At 53.6% G+C, this 24,987-nt stretch overlaps 10 protein-coding genes across 10 annotated transcripts; 6 read left to right on the plus strand and 4 right to left on the minus strand.

The window, feature by feature from the left end:
* Nucleotides 1–37: 37 nt before the first annotated feature.
* On the plus strand, nt 38–1,870 carry J7T54_007715 (sphingolipid 8-(E)-desaturase; the record flags this gene model as incomplete). Its single annotated transcript, XM_051508388.1, has 2 exons — nt 38–333; nt 388–1,870. 2 exons carry the CDS (start codon nt 38–40, stop codon nt 1,868–1,870), a joined length of 1,779 nt encoding a protein of 592 aa, XP_051360528.1.
* Nucleotides 1,871–2,432: 562 nt separating this feature from the next.
* J7T54_007716 (uncharacterized protein) lies at nt 2,433–5,584 on the plus strand (the record flags this gene model as incomplete). The annotated part of the gene is made up of 9 exons (XM_051508390.1): nt 2,433–2,500; nt 2,693–2,724; nt 2,816–2,946; nt 3,000–3,663; nt 3,712–4,634; nt 4,692–4,810; nt 4,861–4,940; nt 4,994–5,153; nt 5,215–5,584. The coding sequence occupies 9 exons, from the start codon at nt 2,433–2,435 to the stop codon at nt 5,582–5,584; spliced, it is 2,547 nt and encodes an 848-aa protein (XP_051360529.1).
* Nucleotides 5,585–5,697: 113 nt separating this feature from the next.
* Nucleotides 5,698–6,615, minus strand: J7T54_007717 (uncharacterized protein; the record flags this gene model as incomplete). The annotated part of the gene is made up of 1 exon (XM_051508391.1): nt 5,698–6,615. The coding sequence occupies one exon, from the start codon at nt 6,613–6,615 to the stop codon at nt 5,698–5,700; it is 918 nt and encodes a 305-aa protein (XP_051360530.1).
* Nucleotides 6,616–7,176: 561 nt separating this feature from the next.
* J7T54_007718 (DnaJ subfamily C member-like protein) lies at nt 7,177–8,848 on the plus strand (the record flags this gene model as incomplete). The annotated part of the gene is made up of 2 exons (XM_051508392.1): nt 7,177–8,157; nt 8,216–8,848. The coding sequence occupies 2 exons, from the start codon at nt 7,177–7,179 to the stop codon at nt 8,846–8,848; spliced, it is 1,614 nt and encodes a 537-aa protein (XP_051360531.1).
* A 356-nt stretch (nt 8,849–9,204) lies between these two features.
* J7T54_007719 (Mitochondrial carrier protein) lies at nt 9,205–10,533 on the minus strand (the record flags this gene model as incomplete). Its single annotated transcript, XM_051508393.1, has 7 exons — nt 9,205–9,241; nt 9,293–9,764; nt 9,822–9,878; nt 9,931–10,156; nt 10,222–10,257; nt 10,323–10,392; nt 10,496–10,533. The coding sequence occupies 7 exons, from the start codon at nt 10,531–10,533 to the stop codon at nt 9,205–9,207; spliced, it is 936 nt and encodes a 311-aa protein (XP_051360532.1).
* An 866-nt stretch (nt 10,534–11,399) lies between these two features.
* On the minus strand, nt 11,400–13,613 carry J7T54_007720 (Autophagy-related protein-like protein; the record flags this gene model as incomplete). The annotated part of the gene is made up of 3 exons (XM_051508394.1): nt 11,400–12,710; nt 12,768–13,290; nt 13,540–13,613. 3 exons carry the CDS (start codon nt 13,611–13,613, stop codon nt 11,400–11,402), a joined length of 1,908 nt encoding a protein of 635 aa, XP_051360533.1.
* A 1,528-nt stretch (nt 13,614–15,141) lies between these two features.
* J7T54_007721 (Conserved oligomeric Golgi complex subunit 6) lies at nt 15,142–17,221 on the plus strand (the record flags this gene model as incomplete). Its single annotated transcript, XM_051508395.1, has 2 exons — nt 15,142–15,399; nt 15,449–17,221. The coding sequence occupies 2 exons, from the start codon at nt 15,142–15,144 to the stop codon at nt 17,219–17,221; spliced, it is 2,031 nt and encodes a 676-aa protein (XP_051360534.1).
* Nucleotides 17,222–19,481: 2,260 nt separating this feature from the next.
* J7T54_007722 (AAA+-type ATPase) lies at nt 19,482–20,658 on the plus strand (the record flags this gene model as incomplete). Its single annotated transcript, XM_051508396.1, has 3 exons — nt 19,482–20,258; nt 20,334–20,385; nt 20,606–20,658. The coding sequence occupies 3 exons, from the start codon at nt 19,482–19,484 to the stop codon at nt 20,656–20,658; spliced, it is 882 nt and encodes a 293-aa protein (XP_051360535.1).
* A 304-nt stretch (nt 20,659–20,962) lies between these two features.
* J7T54_007723 (37S ribosomal protein S17) lies at nt 20,963–21,468 on the minus strand (the record flags this gene model as incomplete). Its single annotated transcript, XM_051508397.1, has 2 exons — nt 20,963–21,277; nt 21,334–21,468. The coding sequence occupies 2 exons, from the start codon at nt 21,466–21,468 to the stop codon at nt 20,963–20,965; spliced, it is 450 nt and encodes a 149-aa protein (XP_051360536.1).
* Nucleotides 21,469–21,962: 494 nt separating this feature from the next.
* Nucleotides 21,963–22,933, plus strand: J7T54_007724 (rRNA small subunit pseudouridine methyltransferase Nep1; the record flags this gene model as incomplete). Its single annotated transcript, XM_051508398.1, has 3 exons — nt 21,963–21,993; nt 22,117–22,385; nt 22,457–22,933. The coding sequence occupies 3 exons, from the start codon at nt 21,963–21,965 to the stop codon at nt 22,931–22,933; spliced, it is 777 nt and encodes a 258-aa protein (XP_051360537.1).
* Between the last annotated feature and the right edge of the window lie 2,054 nt (nt 22,934–24,987).

A 24,987-nucleotide genomic window follows, 5' to 3' on the forward strand; every position in this document is an offset into this window, starting at 1 on the left:
TCCAGACGCAAGCCAAACGGAGCTCGCAACTCGGCGAATGAGCTCGGCAGCCAGCCCGCCTCGAGATCATCCTTCAGACATCGCTGCGTACTGGCCATACCGCATCGATCGACCGACCGACCCCACGGCGAACGGGAAGATGGCAACCGCTCCATCCAAGGTGTACCCGCTCATGTCCCGAGATGAGGTTGAGGGCATGATAGCAGCGGGACGCAAACTCATTATCATCGGCCAACATGTCCTGAAGGTGGATGCTTGGTTGCCGTACCATCCCGCAGGTGATCTGGCCATCCTTCACATGGTGGGACGAGATGCGACGGATGAGACTACAGTGTACGTCTAACGTGCGAGCACCCTGCGGCCAATTTTTTGTACTAAAACATGCAGTCTACACTCCCAAGCAGCGATCGATCAAATGCAGCGATATCGAATTGGACGAATCGAAGGCCGTTGGAAGAACTTCGTGCCTCCTATCCAGGGTGGCAAGTTCCGAACCAAGGACGAAATAGAACAGTCCGCGGAAGACACAGACAGCAGCGGGCCGGAAGTCGACGGTCGCAGCTCCGAAAATTCGCGATCACCGTCTCCCATCTTTGATACTGTCGAAACAAGAGAAGGCCTGCACAAACGGAAAGGAGTGCAGCTGGAAGCGGAACACGCAGCCCATGCAGAGGTTGACGGTGATGGCCTGTCCTTCCTCGACACCCTAACGAGGGAGCAGATTACTCTTGATCTCGACAAGTATCCGTCCCAAGATGATGCAACCCAGACCGAGATAATTGCCAAATATCGACAGCTCCACCAGCGGTTGCGCGACGCAGGGTTGTACCAGTGCAACTACTGGGCCTACGCACGTGAAGGTACTCGCTACATGTTACTTTTCACCGCGTCTATGCTGTTCCTACGACACGGCTGGTACATATGCTCGGCTCTGGCACTTGGTTTCACGTGGCACCAGCTTGTCTTTACGGCCCACGATGCGGGACACATGGGCATCACACATCATTACCACGTCGACTCGGTGATTGGGATCATCATTGCAGACTTTATTGGCGGCCTCTCGATGGGATGGTGGAAGCGAAGCCACAATGTACATCACATTGTCACCAACTCGCCGGAACATGATCCGGACATTGAGCATTTGCCGTTTTTCGCCATCAGTCATCGTTTCTTTGGGAGTCTCACATCGACATACTACAACAGGGTGATGCAGTATGATGCATTCGCCAAAGTCGTCATCAAGATCCAAGCGTACCTGTACTATCCCATACTTAGTCTGGCGCGATTCAACTTGACCTTCTTGTCCTTGGATTACTTGCTGGCCGGGCGTGGGCCGACAAAGGGGCAAGCTGCTTGGCACAGGTGGCTGGAGCTGGTTGGGCAGGTCTTCTTCTGGACGTGGTACGGTTACCTGCTCATCTACAAGACCCTGCCAAACAACTGGACCCGGCTAGCCTACGTCTTGGTCAGCAACATGGCGGCCTCGCCCGTCCACGTACAGATCGTGCAGTCCCATTTCGCTATGAGCACGGCTGATCTCGGGCCACAAGAGTCATTTCCGCAGAAGATGCTACGGACCACTATGGACGTAGACTGCCCTCCCTGGCTCGACTTCCTCCACGGCGGGCTGCAGTTCCAGGTCATCCACCATCTGTTTCCCCGTATACCACGACACAACCTGCGTCAAACGCAGAGCATGGTGCAGGAATTCTGCAATGACGTTGGCATTCCTTATGCTTTGTATGGATTTGCGGATTGCAACAAGCAGGTCATTGGCACCCTAGCTGAAGTGTCGAGGCAGGCTGCAATCCTTGCAAAGTGTCAGAAGACTATGATCGAAAGTGGTGATCCTTTCGGGCACGGTCACTGAGCCTCTAAGCCTTAACGAGCAGGACAATCTGTTATTAGGCTCGTGGAGTTGTTGATATTGGATCGAACCGAGCCTGTTTTGTTCCTAAGTATTTAGACCGCACGAAGCCAATGCAGTCATTTGTGTGTTTCGTTTTCGCCATGTTCAAATCAAGCTGACTTTAAACCACTGCGTATACTGGCCCCTTTCACCATTTAGTTAAGACAAGGAACGGTAGAACTCGTAGCTGATGAATGAGTTTACTCCTGGATATGGGGTAGACCTTCAACTCCAGGGCAAGGCACGAGATAAGTGGAAACGACCGTTGACCTCGACCAATAACAGAGCTCCGTGGCGACAGCGACCATACCGACCTTGACGTCCGTCGCAGGCCAATTGACGTAGCTCGCCTGATCAACTCTCTTCCACCTCCCCTCATCATATGTCTTGCACGCAAGTTTGATTACGTGCCAGCACTGTACACGCTCGTGACTATTGAGACTTGTCTTACGTAACATTCTGGGTTTGAGTTTCCGAGCAGCAGAGATCCAGCTACCACCATGCCCCAGTGAGAGAGACCGCCATGGACCCTAACATCCAGCGCGCGCTGAATGACAAGCTCTACGATAAACGCAAAGTCGGAGCCCTCGAGTACGTTGTCTCGGGAACTATGATACTTGGCTTGTTGGGGCTTCTCACTGATATTTGTCAGGTTGGAAAGGATCATTCGAGAACACAGCAGTGCTGGAGATCACCAACGAGTGTCTGATATACTTGATCAGCTGTGTAATGATTATGCCTATGCTGTTCACCAACCCCATGCACGTAACGGCGGCCTCATAGGGCTTGCGGCCGCGGCTATTGCATTGGGACAGGTACGGATGTTGTGCTGACTTAATACTGAGATGGCGACGCTCACCTTGACCTAGGAACTGCCCCGATACTTGGCCAAAATCGTGCCACCAGTTCTGGCTTGCTTTACCGACCAGGATGCCCGGGTTCGCTATTATGCGTGCGAGGCCATGTACAACATCGCAAAGGTTGCCAAGGGGGAGATTCTCGTGTACTTCAACAGCATATTTGACCAGCTCTGCAAGGTAAAGCTTTTTGTCCTTTTGCAGTGCGTCTTGACTGACGAGCGTATTTCTAGCTTGGCGCAGATTCCGAGCTGTCTGTGAAGAATGGCGCTGAACTTCTGGACCGTCTCGTCAAGGATATTGTGTCCGAATCGGCAGCCTCGTACGTGTCTGTTCTGGAATCCTCATCAGACTTCAACGGCGATGACAAGTCGGACTTTGACGACCGAAGCTCTCATTTCCCGACAGCCTTTTCCCTCCCGAGGTTCATCCCGCTGCTGAGAGAGCGCATTTGGGTCATCAACCCCTTCACACGGAACTTCCTGGTTGGCTGGCTCACCTTGCTGGACTCAATCCCTGATCTGGAGCTTGTGACCTATCTGCCTGATTTCTTGAGCGGGCTGCTCAGATTCTTGGGCGACCCGAATGCGGACGTGCGAACATCAACGCAAACCTGCCTGGATAAATTCTTAAACGAGATCAAGCGCATTTCCCGGGTCAAGAAGGGCATCTCAGACACCAAGAGAATGCGCGAGGGCGGGAAAAGGAAGCGCCAGGACTCTGCAGACAGCGAGATAGGTCGCGTCGATTTGGAAGAGGGCGATGAAATTCACTCTGACATCGTAGATGAGGAAGACCAGGATGACTTGGACGAGGACTGGATCCCAGGACAAGACGTGGAAATCAACTACAAAGAGATTCTGGAAATCCTGACATCGTCGCTGGACTCGCCTCTTGGTGCGTTACCCTGTGTTCTGCCAGACGGCTTTTGCTGACTTGTTCCAGAGGAGGATTGCTTGTTGGAGTCGCTCCGATGGATTGTGGATTTCCTGGACATCTGTCCAGAGGAGGTCCTGCCCTTCACACCAAAGATCCTCGCCCACATGCTTCCTGCCATGGCAAGTCCGAATGAGATCATTCACCAAGCTGCAACAAGAGTTAATGGCGCCTTGATGGATTATGTGGTGTCTCTAGCCGATGAGCCGACATTCCACAATCAACCGGCGGTGTCCCAAGGGCAGACACAGGCTCAGTCTACCTCCAGACTGCCACTGTCGGGCGAGAAGGCTGAAGGAGGCAACAGCAGCAACCGGGCTTCACTCACAAGTTCAAGGGACCTGGAAATGCCTGGCCCTGCTCCGGTTCCGTCACAAGGTCGCTCAATGTCAACGCCCACGGGGATTAACACCTCGCAACAGCAGACCGACTTGGACTATGGGGCAGCCGTGGGCTCGCTCACCCTGCTCTTCCTCAACGACCACGAAGCTACGCGGGTGGCTGCCATGACGTGGCTCATCATGCTCCATCGCAAAGCGCCTGCCAAGGTACTCTCCAATGGGGACGGTATCTTCTCAGCCTTGTTGAAAACGTTGTCTGATCCGTCAGACGCAGTCGTGACCAAGGACTTGCAGCTCATGTCACAAATCTCACGGACCAGTGAGGACTCCCACTTCGCGTCCTTCATGATGAATTTACTACAGTTGTTCGCTACGGATCGGAAGCTCCTGGAAGCTCGTGGAAACCTGGTGATTCGGCAGCTCTCCATCAACCTGGGCCCGGAGAGGATCTACAGGACCATGGCCGAGATCTTGGAGCGAGAAGACGATATGGAGTTTGCAAGCATCATGGTGCAGAACCTGAACAACAATCTCATCACAGCCCCTCAGCTGTCAGACATGCGGAAGCGGTTGCGCAACTTGGAGAGCAAGGTATGTCCTGAGTGTCGTGGTCTTTTACTTGTGCGCCTATTCTGACATTCTTCTTAGGATGGGCAGACTCTCTTCGTGAATCTTTTCAGGGCATGGTGCTATAATGCCGTTGCTACATTCTCGCTCTGCCTTCTTGCGCAGGCCTACGAACAGGCGTATCACCTGCTTCAGATTTTGTAAGTCCAATACCGAAACAGACAGATTCCCAATTGCTCACATAAAGCAGTGGAGAGCTCGACATGACTGTCAACCTCCTCATTCAAGTCGATAAGCTGGTGCAGCTTATCGAATCCCCGGTGTTTACCTGTAAGTCGTACGACACATACATCGCGCACAGCCAAACTCATTGTCAATTCCAGACCTTCGACTACAACTGCTCGAGCCCGAGAAATACCCCTATCTATACAAGTGCATGTATGGAATCCTCATGCTACTACCGCAGTCATCGGCCTTTGCTGCCCTTAAAAACCGTCTGAATAGCGTCAGCTCTATTGGGTATTTGCACGTAGCGCCGAAGAGGTAAGACTACCAGGGATACAGCGAGATCGCGCCATGGACATCTATACTGACTAGTAACTAGCACGGCATCGACATCAAGTGCCTCGAGTTATGACCGACCAAACAGGCTCAAGGGTCGTGAAGAGAGTGGCATTCGCTGGGTCGAGCTGCTAGACAAGTTCCGCAACGTTCAAGAGCGAGCTCGAAGAGCATCCAGCTTGATGAATGAAAGCGACGGCATGCTGATGGGCGTCAGCGATCTCCGTATAGGAGACGGGCCTGCTGATCATAAGGGCAAAGATGCACGGTCTGTGCCTGTCGACGCGCCACCGCTGCCCCCCAAGGACCCAACCCCGGCCCCGCCTGCTCCAGCACCAGTCAAGAAGTCCGGGCTGGGGAGACAGTTTGGAAGGCTAGGCGGCGCGGTCGCGGGTAAGAATAGACGTAATTGATAGACGAATTAGACACTCAAAGACATGCATTAGCTGGCCCCCTATGCCATTGACACCCGAGTACCACATGAAGCTTGTGCTGCCACTGGTGATTGCTGACAATTGATGCGATGTCATCGAGGCCTGCGCTTCACCGGACTCTCGTGCTCCACAAGCCCTTCGAACACCTCATCTCGGTGGGCATTGGCCGCATGCAGCTCATTCCGCAGAGCTTCTAGGTCTGAGCGAGCAGTAACAGGGTCGGTGGACAGCCCCTCAAACTTGGCGATTTGCGTGTCAAGCTGTCTCTTTCTTGCAAGCAGTTCCATATAAGCCAGCTCTTCCTCAGCGACGACATCGATGCTGGGTCCATGAATCGTTACAGACGAAGCAAGCGCTGCGGCACGCTCCTCCATGTCGGGTAGCTGGGCGGACATGATCTTGGCTTTTCGTTGCAGCTCAATATTTTGCTTGGCCAGACCAGGAGCAGGCTGATAATCGTCCCTTTCCAGGACATCAAGAGAGTCCCGTATTTGTTGACCGCTCTGCTCAATATGGCGCTGCAAGGTTTGGACACGCAGTTTCATCTGCTCCATGGCGAAAGTAGTTTGCTGCAAGTGGACCATGGTTTGACCGAGATCCCGGGGCTCAGGGGCTGCGATGCCCGCTTGCACAGCCATCTGAGCTAGTGATTCGAGAGCGACCTGGCCCTCGCGAGGAAGCTCGTCCTCCATGGCGTCGAGGAGGGCTTCTCGAAAACATCCTGCCTCTCGACTCCCTCTGGCGAGTTCGAGCTGTGCCAGTGCCTCGCTCTCTGCACGCGCTACCAGCTGGCGCTCCTCGTCAGCCGCTTCATTGAAGGAGGCCAAGGCTAACAAAGCTCTGAGAGTCTCCTTGTTTCGCTCAAACTGAGGGACGGCGCGCCCACCAAACTTGGAAGATAGCCAGGAATCGACATAGGACCAATCCCGTGCATTGGATGCCGCGACTCTGGCAACTGAGGGAGAGAAGATTGCAGTGTCTTCAGAAAGATGGCGGTGATGATGCGCCATCGCTTTGTCTGTGGAAGTACCTGACCAGCAGTCCGTGGATAGTACCGTGCCCAGGACAGGATGCGATCCGAAAGTGCTCCCTATTTGGCGTAATGGCTAGTTAAGTCAGCGGGATGGGTGCAAGACCCCACTGGAGAAAGGGGCGCCTCGTGTTGAGCCTTGGGGGACGGACGGACCCCTGTCGTCTGGGTACAGGGTGAGCAGGACACGGGCGGGTCCAGTCGGTCGGTCACCTTATTTGCCAAATCCGGGCGGTGCCTCCGGTCGCTGAAAGGACAGCAAAGCCAAATCCATTAATGCCTTGCCTTTTCTAACAGCCTGGCCTTTATTCCTCATCAATGCAGTGCATTTCACATAATCATCTTCGGACTTCGCTCTAGTTCGTGGCAGCGACCCTCGCTCAATCTTTGTCTTGCTTTCCCAGCCGTTGTCGCCGGCGACATTGCGAGCGCACGCACGCCGTCTCTTGGTGAACTCCGGTGCGCCCCACGTCGACACTTTAACAGTTGTCTCCCACTTACATACTCGGTCTTGGGCATTCCATTGCGCCGGTTCATCACCATGGTTCGTGGCCTTTGTACACTTGCCGTGGCGGCTGGCCTTTTGGTTACCGGCGCCGCCTTTGTTCAGCCCGATATCCCGAGTGATTTGCCTGTATCGGCACTCCTTACTACCGCGCAGAGCCGTCTGAGCAGTGGCCAAACGAACGAAGCCTTGACCTACTACGACGCTGCGATCGCCCGCGATCCTTCCAATTACCTCACCTTTTTCAAGCGCGGTGCGACATACCTGTCTCTAGGCAGGACGAACCAGGCGACCGACGACTTCAACAAAGTGCTCTCGCTCCAGCCCGGTTTCGAGGGCGCGCACACACAGCTTGCGAAGATCAAGGCCAAGTCAGCCGACTGGACAGGCGCGCGGGCTGAGTACGCTGCTGCCAACAAGGCCGCGGACTCTCCGGATGTTGTTGAGCTGCAAGAGGCCGAAGACGCCGCACGGTTGGCTGAGGCGGCTCTCGGCGCTTCTCAGTGGGATGACTGTGCGACACATGCCAGCAATGCGATATTGGTCGCGGGACGTGCACCGCACCTGCGTGAAGTGCGGGCAAAGTGCCGGTTTGAGCGAGGAGATCTGGATGAAGCCATGCAGGACCTGAGGCACCTGCTCAACATGCGGCCGGGCGACACGCAGCCACACATCGTCATCTCCTCAACGTCCTTCTATGCGCTCGGCGAGATGGACAAGGGTATGGAACAGATCAGGAAATGTTTGCATTCTGATCCCGAGTCCAAAGTGTGCAAGAAGATCTTCAACTCCGAGAAGGCTATCAGCAAGAAGTTCAAGAAGGTCACCGGGCAGTTGGAGAGAGGACAGACCACGACCGCAGGCCGAAGCTTGGTTGGGACAGCGGATGAAACCGGGCTGCTTACAGATGTCAAAGTGCAGCTAGAAGAGCTGAGACAGGATGGCAGTATTCGGTCCGCTACCAAATCTATCCTGTACGAGAAGGTTACTGAAATGACCTGTCAGGCCTACTCAGAGGTAAGTCTGTATAGTCTGCATGTGTTTGTATGGCAGTGTCACTAACGTCCGCATCAAGTCCAACCACAAAGATGTCTCTAAGTACTGCGATGAGGCCCTTGGGTTGAACCCAGATTCCTTCTGGGGATTGTTGCACCGAGGCAAAGCACAGATGAAGAAGGAGGACTACGAAGCATCAGTGCGTACTCTTCAGGATGCGCTCGACAAACACCCCCAGATGCGGGACAAGATCCAGCCCGTACTTCAAAAGGCCACCGTCGCTCTGAAGCGGAGCAAGACGAAGGACTACTACAAAGTCCTCGAGGTGCCACACGACGCGGACGAGCGACAGATCAAGTCCGCATATCGCAAGGCTTCCAAGAAGTACCACCCGGACAAGGCTGTCAAGCAAGGCGTAACCAAGGAAGAGGCCGAGAAGAAGATGACCTCGATCAATGAAGCTTACGAGGTTCTCAGCAACCCCGAGTTAAGGGCACGGTTTGATGCTGGTGATGATCCGAATTCGCACGAGTCCGGCTCAGGTCGTAACCCATTCGAAGGCTCGCCTTTCAACTTTGGAGGTGGCGGGTTCGGCCCAGGAGGTGGGCAAAGAAAGACAAGCTTCAAGTTCAATACAGGGGGGCCGGGCAAGCAGGGCGGCGGGAATCCCTTTGGCCAATTTCCATTTGGCGGTCAGCAGTTTGGCTTTTGAACATGGTGGTTTTGCGAAATAATACAATCTGGACAGCGCTAGAATTCATATTGCTCAATCTGCCGGAACGGAGAAACAAGGGCAACGTTGAAACAAGTCTAGATTTTGCAGCTCAATGATCTCCAGAATACGGTTACATTCCCAGACTGTCCGCCAGCCGATGATTCATGTTATGATCGCAACCGCATTGCGACAAGTGTATATACAATGCTATCCAGTTTCAAGTTCGGCCCGGCGCGTGATGATGCGTCAACGGGCCTTCGAACCTCGCTAGAAAGGGACAGATCGCTTGCATGTAGTCCTCCACGAAGTCTTGCTCTTCGATCGGCCAACACATTCTTTGTCGATAATGTACATTACGAGCTCGTGCTATTGAGCTTGATAAAGTATGCCCTGCACAGGAGTCAGCGGGCACGGGAGGGCAGGCGTAGGGTCGCGACTTACTTGCAAAACTCATAAGCTGACCAGCAGATCGCCGTGCTGGGCATCGTTGTGATTATCCGAGGCTTCACGCCCTTGAAGAAGCCCGTGAAGCCCTCGCGCTGTAGCAAGAGCCGGCAGCCGCCCATGAAGCCGTTGACGTTTCTCACCTGGGGATCCGAGGATGTTCCCCTGGTTTGTAGCATTGTCTTGATGACATCCATTGGCGTCGTGAGGCCAGCGGCGAAGCCTCCAGCCACGGCGCCGGCGGCGCAATGTGTCAAAGGATCGTACTGTTTCGTGGGGTTCATCATAGTAGAGATGGACTCGTAGGCGAGAAACTGCAGGGCGGTGAAAGGGACCGTCATGGACAAGGTCGTGGGGTATGACACGTAGAAAGCGCCGAGACCCTCGTTCTTGTACACATATCTGGCGCAGTCGACCATGGACTTGTACATCTTCTTCGAGTTCTGGATCTGCATGCGCTGTTTGATCACTAGAGTTGCAGGTCCTTAGCAGGCCGTCTCACGAGGTTGGTCGTATTCGAACTCACCGTCGAATGGGTTCATGAACGCATCACTGGCAATCGTGGCCGCAGCACCGCTGGAAGCTATTTCAAGATCAGCTTGGACGTCTTCAAGGGAGGAACAAGTGGATCCTACCGGCAGCAAGAGGATGGTGCACGCCAGCCTGGTTGCCGCCCATCGCATGCTTGACAGCCTCGTATGTCGCAAAGTAAACAGCGTGAGCAGGCCCAGCGCCTACGATGACGCTGGACATGCCTCTCCAAAGACTGAAAAGACCTTCGGTAGATGCTATCTGGTAGGTACTGCGCACGACGCCGGTGTAGGCCGGTGTCGCGGACGGGTTGAGGATCTGCATTCGCGTCTGAACCACCAAAAAGAAGCCGTCAGTTTTCGTGCGCAAGCTGTGGAAGCCTCGGGTACACTCACCTTGACTGCATCAATGGGATACATAGCCGTGTGTTCCTACGCCGGTTAGATTCCAGTTTGATCGAGGTTGGCCGGTAGGCAATCGAGGTCGAGGCACGTACAGCGATGCCAGCGAACGCTCCTGCTGCCATGTTCTGCAACAAGGAGAAGTTGGGTGGAAGAGCTTCATAGCTAGAGTGATGACATGCGTCAGCTTGAAATTGCTCGGTGACATGGTGAGACGGAGTGCTTCGCGACTTCGCGCGAGCGCAGCGACATGTTGCGGGCGGCTCACTCATAGTCCTCCACAGGCTCGGCCGTAGGCTGGGCCATTGCGGCCACAGCGGGAGAAAAACCGCCGGGTGCTCTTGATTCGATGGCAGCCAGCTTAGCTGACCGTTCAGGTTCGCGATTCGCGCAGGGGGAGCGGTGGTCGAGGCAGCTCAGAGCAAGCGTCGAAAAAGTGATGGCTCCGTGGACCGGCGAGCGTTTTTGGTGAGATGATTATGCGACGGCGTGGAGAATCCCAAGGTACAATGCGCGAGAGCGTTGCCCCAATGTAGTGACGGCGCAAAGGGAGAATCGCGCGTTTTGAGTGTCGAGGATTGGAAGAGTCTGGCGGACGGAGTTTGAACTTTGTAGAAAATAGCACGGGCAAGGCAGGACCAGTTTTTGGATCTGATAACGAGAGAGGCGGGAGAGCTGCAGTTGGAGGCGGCAGGGGTGCACCTCGGGAATTCCGTTCAGGCTAACGACTGGGACTTCGGAGCACGTCGGCGATTTCACAAAAACCCTCACTGAGTAAGAACAGGGCCTTGCTGTTGTTGTGAGCAAGAATGTGTCCAGTCCCGTGAACAAGCCATCATGGTGATTCTTCCACGCAATGGTTCGTTCATCAGCTATTGAGGTTCCGGAAATCTCATCCTCGTCCGCTCGTCGCAGCAGACTCCAAGTCAGCTGTCTATGACGACGACGATACCGGCATGGAGGCTTTTCTCCGCCTCATTTCCCAGAATCATTCTGCCATTGCGTTCACAGCCAATGTCTTATGATAGCGCATTCAACGGCAACTTCAGTATTCGTCACGTAGGCGGCACAATAGCGCAGCAGCAAACTGCGGATTGCTGATGTCGCGAAACTATCTTGAGCGTGAGTATCCTACGCAAAGTTCAGAGGGCGAGTGTACCCTTTTCCATTGCCTAAACTACACCTGCGCCTCTCCTACCTCTTTGCGTATGTCGAAGCTCCTTAATCATGCCAATGACGCCGGCAGCAGGCTCATCTGCGTTGGCCGCGCTGTTATCGCGGCTGAGTCCACGTCCCGGTGAAGTCTGCCACGCTGACACCCCAAGGTCGTCAGCGCTACCAAAGGCTTCATGGTCGGTTCCCATTGCCCTGCTCTCGTCCGTGCCCTGGGAATCCTCCTCAACAATCTGGCTTTCATCTCGTGCCGCCATCCAGGGATATCTAGATCGATGTAGGCTCCTCCCCCCTCCAATGACTCCCTGAGGTTGATGGCGAGGATCGAGCAGCATGCTAGCCATTGGCGACGCCAAAGGCGGTGCCGCACGGGTTGTCACACTCTCCTGATTGCGCGACCGTCGTCTCCCTACATCTGATCGGTGCATATGCGCGTCGTGTGCGTCCGTCGCGAGGGTAGGCGAGTTCAGACCAGGAAATGCCGGTGGGGGATGGAATTGCTGCCGTCCACCAGGCGGGATATGACCGGGTATACCTGTTTTGGGATTGATGACATAGTTGTCAATGAACCCAAAGTAGGATGCAGCCATCTTCCCATGCTTAGTTGAGTAATAGTCCTCGCGGACGTCCTGGTCACGGGCTCTGTTGCCCGTGTCTACCCCCTTTTTGAAATCGAATACGGCGAACGAGCACACGTAGCCTAGACCGTCCACATGAACTGTGAACTCCCTAAAAAAGTCGACAATCTGTTCGCTACACCTGGGGAGCGTGTACAGCAGCAGCAGAGATGTCGTCACGATGCCCATGACCTCTTCGAGGAAGATGACGAACTTCATCTTGTACAGCTGAGCGAATTCCTGCTTGACTTCATAACTGTGCAGCCGAGACTTCCAGTGCTCAGGCATGTAGTGGGTGTACTCGGCCACGTTTCGCATGGCATATTCGGGGTTGAAAACATTGGTTTCTTCGGATATCATGCCGCGCGACATGGCCCAGATGGCTCCAAAGGTACCGAGATAGAAAAGGACCGTCCTGTCCTTAGTGATCTCAAAGCCGAGAAACAGCTCCGAATCGAACACAGTCAGTACTGCCAGAACAGCGGTTAAGGCTCCGGAGATGAACGCGACCGTTTTCGCTATATCTTCTGTCATTCTTTTGGGAAATTGGTCCACATAGCGCGTGGCAAACGGTACCGACATATGCAGCCTTTCGTAAAAGATATGAGGCAGCTCGTTGAATTCACGGAACTTCCATTCGGCCAGTCTTGAATACTTGCGCGCTGCTGCTAATTTCGGGTCCTTTTGGTATTCCTAGATGCCGTCAGTACACATAGTGACACAGAGGGGCACGCTGTAGTCTAGACTTACGTTGTAGTAAGTGAAGAAATAGACGATGATCACGTATGCGAGGACCATTGGAGCAAAAAGCAAGTTAAGGCAACCCGCAAACAAGAACCGTTGACGAAGCTTTTGGCTCAGGATCCCGCGGCGATCGGCACGAAGAAAGTCCTGTTGTACCTGACCCAGGTCGTTAAATGCCATATCTAGGACACAGAACTGCAGGTTCCATTCCATGGTTTTGGAGAACATTTGTCGTCCGCGTAGAAAAGGCAGCGGGAGAGATAGGTCAAGAACATCTTTGTTGATCAACGCGATGAGGTAGTTCTCCTTGCGCATCAAACGATTAGCAATGTCATGGGCGTCAAGCCGTTCCTTTGACTGGCTCCCAATGAACCGACGAAGAGCCTGGGGCATGTTGACCGCCGTTTTCGGATTTTCGTCCCTCAGTGTCATGACGCGAGCTACAATATCTTGCCATGACACAGTCTGCATGTCTTGTTCTGGAATTTCTAGCAGGTAGATGTAGAATCGGCGGATGTGTCGTAGGCGCCTGATTTCCAAGAAGTACTGCACAGTTTTCCAAATAAAGAAGAACGAGTACAGCCAAATTGCTAGGCTCCAGGAGCCAGACATGTGTCGAGTGCATTGTTGGACCATAACTTGATCAAGAGATTTGCTGTGTGGTAGTTTTCCATAGTCCAAGCACTGCGTTAAAAACGTCAGAAGCATCGCAACGAAGAGTGTCTCGCTGTATCCTTTAGCCCTTTTGTTTCTCACGAGGGGGTTCAAGCCGACTTACAGCAACCATAGGCCATTCGAGCACAGTATGCCCCAGAAGCCTCCACCCTCGAAGTAGTCGTACACGTCGCGCATGAATGTGTCGAGGTTTGTGGTATTAGCCCACCGCCACAGTGCTTCCTCTCTCGGTCCGCCTGTCGTTTTGCCTACGAGAAGTGACTTGGGGCGAGCGTTGCCCGAGCGTCCGCGACCGGCTAATCGAGCGGGCGTCGGTTGTGTCTGCCATGCCGGGGCACGAGCGCGTGTGCGAGTTCGTTCGCCTTGGCCAGGGTGATTGCCAATGTGCTGCGGTCGATCTAGGTCGCGTAACGGAGTTGGCCTCCCGGCCTCAGTATGTTCTACCAGCAGAGATGCCGGCACGTCGTTGTCAATGTCGTCCTCCCGAGGCTTCCACCTAGAATTCATAGGAGGAGCCGCTAGGTCTGTAACCAAAGCATTACCGTGGGCTGTGCTAGCAACGGTGACTCGACTGCCGTCCACGCCGACATCGTCTGTATGAAAGTCGTCAAGTCGGTGTCGCAGATTCTCTTCATCCACATCGAGCCCCCCCCCTTGCTCTATATCGTTCTCTTCGTCTTCGCTATCATCCCGGGCGCGAAGCTGTTCGTAGAATGATCGAGTTCCTCTTGGGGAAGAGATGAACCGGTCGAAGATACGGGAAGTCATTGCGATATGCGCTGGGACCTTCGATTCTCAAGTCTCTGGCATCGCTCTTAGACTGCGGTGGTTTGGTAACGGTAACGATCTATTGTCGGCTTCGGCTAACAGGCGATCGTCGATCCGACAGCGAGGTTGCCTAAAGTTGTATGATGTTTGTTGTAACCAGAGTGCGAGAACTTCAGGATCAACCCATGTTGTTCACTTGGCCTCTCATAATCCGTGTCGTTGGAAACTCCGACGAGTTCAACTTGGTCATTCGGTCGCATCAGCCGGGTTTATGAACCAGGTGCACAGGAAGAGCTGCGGTAGCAGTCGCGTGTTATCAAGGTCCAGTGACCAGCTTAGGTAGACTCAAGTGACACCAGCCAGCTTGGTGATGACGAGAATGTGGAGACCTGGATCCAGTCCCTGCAGTCTGCGAATTAAGCCCTAGCGGCTCAGGCCGGGCGGTTCGAGGTGGACATTCTCAAGCCACCACCATTCTGGCATTCAAGCCACCACCAGGCTGATAGCCAACTTTGAGGGTAGGGTAGGCAGGCGGTGAGTGATTCTGCCAAACACCAAGCACAGCCAGTATCTTGGAGCACTAAATTACTACGTATCCCCCAGTGTCTCCACCAGCGTTGGTTACTACACTATTTAGTACTCTGGACCTGTACAAACTTGATGAACTGATTGTCGCAGGGGCCTGCTTGCATACTTGCAGTACTAGCCGCAGACGTCAATGTGACTTGCGTCGTGGACACCTTGAGCACGGCTTACTACCTCAACGCGCAAGCCGTTCAATGAACGCGCTAGCAATTTCACCGTAATCTCCAGTCAGCGCGACTGGCACGGTATGATCATCGATGCCACAATACACAAAGTTACAAGGAATATTGGGATGAAAACGGGAGTTTTGCGATTCTAGTCTGAACGCAACTCAACTGTACCAGCTATAGTCATGTCGTCCAGCAGCGCATCCATGTTAGCACCAACGGCTTTGAGTGGCCCCAAGGCACCTTCACCTCTCGTGGCCAAAATCACGTCTGTCCTATCGAAGTCGTACTCGGACACAGAGTTCAGAGATGCCTTGGCACTACTCGATGAGCGAGAGGTTGTCAATGAGCCAGAAACAAGACGCCAAGTGCGCTTGGAGTTGCAGAAAGAAGTTATCGACAGCAACGCCGATATCATCCGCGAGTTTGGCAAGGTTTCTGAGGTAACGAGTCAGTCAATATGTCTTGAATCAGGCTGACGCCTTTTTGCAGCAACTCCAGCGCATCAAAGGCACAGTGGATAAGCTGAACTCACGGTTCGAGACCGTCAAGCGAAACGTTGCGGCTGCGCAAGTCGAGACGCAGCCAGCACTACGCGAGGCTTCTTCACTCATACAACAGCAAGAGCAGCTCCGGAAAAAACGGATGTTGCTCGATACCTTCACAACGCATTTCTCACTGTCCGACGACGAGATCGCCTCGTTAACGGTGACCAGTGAGCCGGCGGATGACAATTACTTTGCAGCACTGAGGAAGGCGAAAAAAATCCGTGCCGATTGCCACGTGCTGTTGGGTTTCGAGAGCCAGGCTTTGGGCCTGGAGCTCATGGATCAGACCTCCAAGCGCATAGATCTTGGTTATCAAAAGCTGTACAAATGGGTGCAGCGAGAGTTCAAGACCCTGAATCTTGAAAACCCACAGATGAATCCGTCTATCAGGCGCTCCTTGAGAGTTCTTGCAGAAAAGCCAACGCTATTCCGAAATTGCATAGCGTTCTTCGCCGAAGCCCGAGAGAGAATCCTGACAGATGCGTTCCATTCAGCTCTGGTTGGACCACCTTCACGTTCCACCGGTCCTTCAGCAAAACCTATTGACATGGTCGCACACGATCCTTTGCGTTACGTGGGCGACATGCTAGCCTGGATACATTCGGCTGCTGTCAGTGAACATGAGGCGTTGGAAGTACTATTCGTCTCGGAGGGCGAAGAACTCGCCAGAGGCCTGAAAACCGGGCGCGATGCTGAAGTCTGGCGGCTAGTAGCCGATGATGACGATCAATCCGCCGATTACAATGCATTGAGAGCACTCGAGGATCTCATCGACAGAGACATCTCTGGTGCTGCCCGCGTTCTTCGTCAGAGAATTGAGCAGGTCATCCAGGGCAATGAGGATACGATTGTAGCGTACAAACTGGCAAATCTAGTGGGCTTCTACCGAATAACATTCGAGAAGCTTCTGGGCTCTGCATCAACGCTCGTGGACACTATGAGCAGCTTGCAAACAGAAGCCTTCCGCCAGTTCAAAGCCCTCGTCCGAGAGCACATTGCAACCTTACATGGGCAGTTCCAGCAAACCCCCTCAAATCTCGAACCCCCGGCGTTTTTGCACGAATGTTTGAAACAGCTGGACGCCTGTATGCATTCTTACGATTCGTCTTTAGCGATACCTGGGGACAGAAAGAGCGGGTTCGATCCGCTGTTGGCTGAAGCTTTCGACCCATTCATGTCCGGATGCGAGAACATGGCTCGCTCTATGCCAAAACTCAATGCCTCGATTTTCCTCATCAACTGCTATCTACTCGCATTGTCGACGCTAGACGGATTTGATTTCACACAGGCAAGGGCGAACCATATCCACGAAGCGATGGATAAGGTGGCTGAGGATCTCGCTGGGAACCAGCTGCAGTTTCTCCGCGACGCTTCGGGCCTTGATGCTATCCTTGATGCTTTTCTGGGCGAGGCGAAGGAATCAAACCCTAATATAGATCCAGTCCAGTTGCGCGAGGCCAGCCAAAGCCTGGATGATTTCTTACCCTCTGCATGGATGGATAGTCTGGAGAGGGTGCGACATCTGCGAGATTCTACTCTCGCACGCCAGATCACTCAAGATGCAGCTGAGGACTTCTGTCGCCAATTTGAACAGCTGGAAGCAGCGATTGAAAAGGCGGACAAGGACAGCATGGGTGAGCGGGAAGGAGATCAGCCCGGACCTCTCCGCTTGGCACTGCCACGAACTACCGCAGAACTGAGTGTTCTTCTGTCGTGACACGCGCAATATGTTTTTGTCTGCGAACGCACTTCGATCAAGCCTCCATCAAACGGCACACTGTGCGTGAAGAGCACTCGAGAGCGAAGCCGATCGCATCACGAGTGCCGCTCATTAGCCCGGGTGTCGCTACTGAGCAAGCAAATCAGTACATAGCAAAGCACATAGACATTCCTAGGTGCTCAATGAGTAGACATAAGCAATAATCAGAGGGTGAGCTATAGGTATGTTTACCCATTTCCTGGACAACAATTCGCTGGCTAATAAATTCCCGGGGACCAACTTAAGATACCTTACTCACCTGGTACAGTTTAAGTTAGTAGGTTACGTACGGATATGGAGTACTAGTCCAAAGTCTCTGGAATTGGAAGGCGCTACGTCATTTATGATGTCCTTTCCGCGCCTCACAAATAATCGCATGGTTTGCGGTTCAGTGACGTGCCACATAACATAGTATTTAACAAGCCAAATGTTTGCTATCATCAAAACTTAAGGGCAGGGTGACGCTGATGGAGCATGTCTCTGGTGCAATCTGACCGTGACTCCGACCTACGATGTGTAGTAAATAGCTACTCTTGATGTATGGAAGACCCGCTTTCGGCGTGCAGTTGCAGGTCGTCAGCGCACTACCATCATTAGCGGCGACCAACCGCCTCGAACCTAACTCCAACATACGTCGGGAATCAGCTTGTCGTCCCCTCCTGCGTGCCACTCCTCCGCTGCTTTACGCTACCGCCAGCCTTTGTCTGCTCCTCCTAGAGAAGGACCTATCGCCATCGAATCAGTTGCAGAGGCGGCAATTCATAACACCATCGCACATCATCTGCCAACACTGTACACTACGTCTGCTATGATTGGGGCGTTCCCGAACCACGCCTGGCCCTGAAATGTCTCGCAGCAAGACGTTGGCGGTACTGCAGAAGACATACGATGACAGCTACTTAAGCTGCTCCACGGCGGTGTATCATGAAAGCCAGGTTCGTTTTGCTCGGCCACATGGCTACCACGATGCTGTGTACTGGTATACGGCTTTCACTTGCGGACAAATGTCTAACGATTCCAGGGCAACGAAATAGAGGCAATGCGCCATTGGAGAGGAGCCCTCGATCACATTTACGAGCACAACGCAAACAAGATCACCCCCACGTACATCCCCCGCAGCGATACCGAGAAAGCTCTCATTGAAGCGCTGAAGCAGCTGGAACTACAATGCAAAGAGAGAATCGATCTGCTCGAAGCGCTACGTGTGTCGAGACGCGACAGCCCAACAACAGAACCTGGTGGCAGCGGTACAAAGCAGACGTCGAACAACATTAGCGATTATCCTGGGAAAGGTTCTATAGGACAGGGAACTATTCCTGCAGTTACATACTCGGAGCTATCACGGCCGGCCCTGCTCTCTAGGCCGTCCCTCCCAAATCGACCATCTGCCTCGAGTCGAACCTCCTTGGAAGCTGCCCACACTACGGGAAACGGATACGAGAATGAGGATTTGGCGGCTCCATCGACATCAACGCCAAAATCACAATCTCCTGCTCGGCCCGCAGGCCCGCATGCTCTAGGCAGGGCTCTAAGTCCGGATAAGTACACCATGCGCACCACCCTGCGAACGGGCAAATCTGGGGAGAAGGCGCCCAGGAGTAGTCGCAAGTCGCCAAACCCAGCCGCTGAAGGTCCCAGTAAAGCAGCTACCCTCGCATGGAGCTCTCTGGGCTCTCGTGAGAAGCCGTCAAGGATGGCCAAACCAATTTTTGAGTCGCCATCATCATCTCAATTTCGTAGCCACTCCTCGTTCGACCAGGCACCAAATACAACTCACCGCCAATGGGACAGCCATTCCCGACGGCTCGTGACACCCGTCAACACCAATGACCATTCGGCTGACGCGGACTCGCCTTCGGCCCGGCGGGACTCTGAAGAGCTCGCACAGCCTTCGCATTTGTCTGTCAGTGCTGCGTCTAGTGCCTTGACGTCTGCCCAGGAAGTACCGCCGGCAACGTCTCCTAGCCCACGGAACAACGCGACTCGCATAGGGCGATCAGATCCAGTCCCATCGAGAAGAAGTCGTGATGTTTCCAGGCGAAATAGTAATGGTAACAGCAACACAGCTCCGCGAGGAAGTGTCACAAGTCCGGCAGAGGACACTATCAAGAGGAAGGTGGTTCCTCGGGTCAAGCCAAAACCACGAAAGCTTTCTGCAAATCATCCAGAATTTGAACCCCGCGCTCGTCCGCGTGTGACGCCCACAGCTCCAGCTGCCATGGCCGCCAGTAGCTCCGAGGACGACGGCGGGAAAGATTCAAGTCGTCGGGTCCCTAGCAAATCTGCACCAGCGAGGGCGGCCGTGCGCGACGAGACTCCGGAGGACTCTTCTGCGGATGAGAGCGTCACAGAAGACATTATATGGAAAAAGAAGAAAGAGACGATGCTGAAGAATCTCCCACCAGGTGTCGATGAATCGGCTGCGAAGCAGATCCTGAATGACATCATAGTCCAGGGGGACGAAGTTCGCTGGACTGATGTTGCCGGACTCGACGTTGCCAAAAATGCTCTCCGAGAGGCAGTTGTGTATCCTTTCCTCCGGCCAGACCTGTTCATGGGGCTTCGGGAGCCCGCACGTGGCATGCTTCTCTTCGGCCCGCCTGGAACAGGAAAAACGATGCTGGCGCGCGCTGTTGCTACCGAATCGAAGTCGACGTTTTTCTCGATATCTGCCAGCAGCTTGACCAGCAAGTTTCTAGGGGAGTCCGAAAAGCTCGTCAGGGCTTTGTTTGGACTTGCGAAAGTTCTTGCTCCAAGCATCATATTTGTGGACGAGATAGATTCCTTACTATCGCAAAGATCCGGGTCTGGTGAACACGAGGCTACTCGTAGGATCAAAACCGAGTTCCTCATCCAGTGGAGTGACCTACAAAGGGCTGCTGCCGGTAGAGAAACCACAGATCGCGATAAGGAAAGGGGCGACGCCAATCGAGTCCTCGTCCTAGCGGCCACAAACCTACCATGGGCCATTGACGAAGCGGCGCGTCGACGATTCGTGAGGAGGCAGTACATCCCACTCCCGGAGTCAACTACGCGCGAGACTCAGCTAAAGACATTACTTGCTCAACAGAAGCACGGCCTTTCGGAAGATGATTTAGCGACGCTCGTTAACCTGACAGAAGGTACGTATCGCGAGCCTCAATGATTTACATATTACTAAGGCCTTGTGTGCAGGTTTCTCGGGTTCAGATATCACAGCTTTGGCAAAAGATGCAGCCATGGGACCGTTGCGTTCGCTTGGCGACGCTCTGTTGCATATGACCATGGATGATATAAGACCCATTGCCTTGTCAGACTTTCAGCTCAGCTTAGGCTCAATCAGACCAAGTGTGAGCAACGCAGGCCTGAAAGAGTACGAGGACTGGGCCAAAGAGTTCGGGGAGCGTGGTGGCTAAACATTTGCGTTTGCGGAACATTCCAAGGTCGAGATATCACTACCTAGTGCCTACCCAGCTGTTGTGCGAGCCCGCGCAGTCGCATACCGCAGTACAATAGAATACATAATGTACAAAAGCCCCATCTAGCTGTTCAACAAAGTCTCGACCATCCATAGCTAATACGCTTCCGTCTATCTTCTTCGGCTGCTTCTATTGCAGTAAACTTGACGCTGTTCGGGAAACCATCATGTCAGAACACGAGACGGCTCCAAGGGCGAGGGCTACATGTACGGCAGTAGATTCCTATGGGAAAGCATTGAAATCATCGCGCAGAATTGTCGTTCGCGTCCCTGTTGGCGACTCTTTCGGCCTGCTTCGCCAATATCCGCTCTGTTTTTCGAAATGCACGGCGCTCGTCTTTGGCTGCCTTCTTGGCTTCCCTCTCGGCTATGAGTTCCTGCAAGGTCGGTATGCGTGGGCGTTCACTGATCGGTACGCCATAGGGAGCTATTATCCGTTTGACGACGTGCCGTTTGTGCTGCGCTGTTGGCCATCCTGGCATAATGGATACGACGTCGCCCGTGCGAAGAGAAGACTTTGGATCGTGAACGAGGTAGTGTTTCGGATCGGCGAACCACTGAGAAAGGTTTTAGTTTGTAACTTGGCGCGTAGCATGTAAGAGGTTGCACTCACCTTGTTGACGATGCTGTTCCACACCTGCCCTCCAGTGCGAACCTTGGCCGTTTTATCCATGAGTCCAGCTGATACCACGACACCATGAAGCTCGTGCTTCACTCGCAAAGCAGCCTTAGCGATGGGAGTGGCCATGGTGATTGGATCTTGCGTTTGGTAAAGTCGGGCGTCGTGGCGTATAGGTGAGCACGAATCTTTGTTCCTCTCCGGCTAAGCAACGCGGTTTTGCGTTATGTAAGCGGTTGCGCCAAGGTAACTACTAACTAGCCTGGCATGCATACCCGGTAGGAAGGTCCCGAGTGAAATCGCGCGAAACTTTCAATGCGGCCGACCCCACAAGAACTCGGCCTGGCAAAATTTACAGACGTGCCCCGCAACCCGTAACCAAGAAACCTCCGTCTATTATCCGTACTTCGAGGTAGTATCAGCTAGGACTGCGACTGCTCACATTGCTTTGAAATTTTGAGGCGACAAAGCTGGCGGCGATTGCTGTTCGTACTAACCACGCATCAACCACGCTTTGCAAGTTTGTTGCAGACCTACTCCGTACAAGCGGACGATTCGCACGACAGTTATCACGCGCTCACATTACCAAACAGGTCAAGTGACCAAGCAGACACGCAGCGAACATGTCTTCAAGCGCGGGAGTTAAGAGGCCCAGTAAGCTCCCTTCCTCTTCTTTTCCTAGTCTTGCGCCGCTTAGGACACCGGAACAATTCCATTCAGCCCTGTTCTGCGCCCTGGCATGGTTGCAGAAGATGGCTAACTTTGATGACTCTGTAGGGACGCAGTCGCTTCCTCCGCCGTCGCTACCGCAGCTTACTGCTGAGCAGAAAACTCCAATTGCTCCGAACGACAAGGACACACAGCGCCTGATTGTTGTCCTGTCAAATGCTAGTCTCGAGACGTACAAGGCCTCCCATGGAGGGTCGAGTCGCACTGGCATGCATCGCGAAGACAAGTACTCCTTGCTCAACAGCGACGAGCACATTGGTGTCCTTCGCAAGATGAATCGGGACATTAGTGATGCCCGGCCAGATATCACCCATCAGGTGCTACCTCTCAATGGCTCCAAGCCTGCTCCGTCTGCATTCAACATGCTGACTTCTGACCTTCTCTATAGTGCTTGTTAACATTGCTTGATTCCCCGATCAACAAAGCTGGTCTGCTCCAGATATATATCCACACTGCCAAGGGCGTCTTGATCGAAGTTTCCCCATCAGTCCGCATCCCACGAACGTTCAAGCGGTTCGCCGGTCTCATGGTGCAGCTCCTTCACAGGCTATCGATTCGATCTACCAACTCGAACGAGAAGCTTCTTCGCGTCATTCCCAACCCCATCACCGACCATCTACCTCCGAACTGCCGAAAGGTGACTCTGAGTTTCGACTCGGAGCTCGTTCGTTGCCGCGACTACATCGAGTCACTGAAACCAAAGGAGAGCATTTGCGTTTTCGTTGGTGCCATGGCCAAGGGTACCGATACATTTGCTGACTCAATGGTTGATGAGAAGATCTCCATTAGCCAATACTCGCTCTCTGCGAGTGTCGCTTGTAGCAAATTCTGCCATGCCGTCGAGGACGTTTGGGATGTGCTCTAAACGATCATACAGGATGGGTCGAACATGCCCTTTTAGCGGTGGGCCAGACAAACAGTTGTCTGTCTGAAGTTCTGGAAGCGCTAGGTGGGTTTACTATCAGGACGCCGTGTTATCTAAGTGCGAAGGGCCTGTATGAATTCGAGAGACAAGATGGCCGTGGGCAGAAAGACACACAAAGATGGACTCAGAACGATCTGACTGGTCTTCCTGCCTCTACAGCTCGTTTATCGCTAGGGGTTCAAAAAATGACGCATCTGCTGAGCATCTTGGAGTATTGACATGTCACAATGCACGAAATTTGAACAGATCAAGGAGTCTTTTGAACGGAATGCTGAGTAGCCGTTGGTAGCTTACAAAGAAAGAGAGATTTGTACCGCACGCCCCAACTGAGCACTAAATTATCCTGGCATACGTATATCCATGTATGCCCAGCAGTCGATAGCACTCGCCAACTGCACAGGAGCTAAAATGCTCAATCTCATCAAAACAGTTGGCGAGCCTGCGCTCGGTCTGGTCTGCACCATTTGCTGTTCGAGTGGGTTATCACATCGACATTGGGGCGCAAAATCTGTCCTGAGGCAGGGACCAGAAATATACCGCCACGTTTCGTAAACATGAGTGCGGCAGCCGACCGCCATTGCTAAGCGCTCCGCTGGCCGCCTTGTTGATGGACAGATGGGCCGCCCTGCATATTGTGCCTTGGAGCAAGATGACCATGCTGATTCGCAAGCTGCAGGAGGACACTTCTTCCACAGCAACGTGAGGCCATGGCCGCTATCACGAGCGGCGTCGTCACAGAGCGATGACAGAAACAGAAGCAAGCGCGAAGGGTACGTATCTGATGCTTGGAGCCTTGGCTGCTATTGACATTTGACTGCTCACAAGGCTTGTCTGGTCATTGCAGCAACGTCAACCTCCTCACAGCGCACGTAGATGGGAGCTGCATCAGGCCCACAGCTTCCTCAACCTATCACGATCTTCGAGTAAAGGCGGTAAGAATGCCACTCTGGGTGCCTAATGTCCACCATTGGACATTGGAGCATGCATATCACTCTCTTTGACTCGCTCTGCCTCAGTTGCTTACTTGCTTGAAGCTCTTACCACTGCCCGACCTCATCCGCCATCGTGAACAGTACAAGAAGGCATGACACCCTTCATCGAGGTGTCTCATTTACCATCTGCAACATCATTCTATTCCGCAGTCGTTCAACCACTTGGTTTGAAGGCTATTGCATCAAGCCTCGAGTCAGATTCGACTTTTCTCCCGACAGCGGTGGGGTTCGGAGGAGTAGACAACGCTGCCGTCTTCGAGATCCGCCAAACGTCGAACCCGCTGAAGCCTCCTCGACTCTCATCGCTCACTCTTGCTGTGCCTTCGAACTCCGCCGTGAGCAGGTTTCATAAGTCGTGGCTCAAGGCTGAGCCACCATCCTGGTCCTTGTTCCGGGACAATCGTGGGCTCGAGAAGCTACCAGGTGAAAGACACCGGGCGCTTCAAGGCCCTTGGTCAGTGCAGGAGGGTGGGAAGACGGCTGTTAGAGCTATCATTTTTGACCAAGACGGCAACAAATTCGAAGCTTGGTACCCGGGTACCTCGTCACGACCAGGTGCTCCCGAGGTCGTCAAGTGGACAAACCCTTTCGATCGCCAGTTCTCACCACAAGACTTCACAATACAGTCCTGGACGCGTTCGCAGCTTACCAGCAACTCTTCATCAGAGCACAGCAGACCCCAAATTACGGCAATGAGGCCATCGCACATGTCCCCGGCGCACAACGCCAATTACACTTCGGGTCCAAGCACACGCTCCTCGCAAGAGGAGACGGCTGCTTCTCAGGACGAGTCTTCTTACGGGGGGGCCTTCAACACCACGACTATGGTGGGAGCATTGCTCGGAGCCGCCGCAGGCGCTGCTCTAACATACGGCTACGTGACTGGGAACAAGGATCCCAGCGCTAGCGAGGAGCATGAACCTCAACGGACACGAATCCTGCCAAGGCGGGCAACATTTCCTGAGAAGCCAGTCACTACACATCGCTATCCGCATCGTCGTG

This window comes from Emericellopsis cladophorae, assembly GCF_022114955.1.
Source record: "Emericellopsis cladophorae strain MUM 19.33 chromosome Unknown NODE_43_length_196915_cov_126_952037, whole genome shotgun sequence".
NCBI classification, from domain to species: domain Eukaryota; kingdom Fungi; phylum Ascomycota; class Sordariomycetes; order Hypocreales; family Bionectriaceae; genus Emericellopsis; species Emericellopsis cladophorae.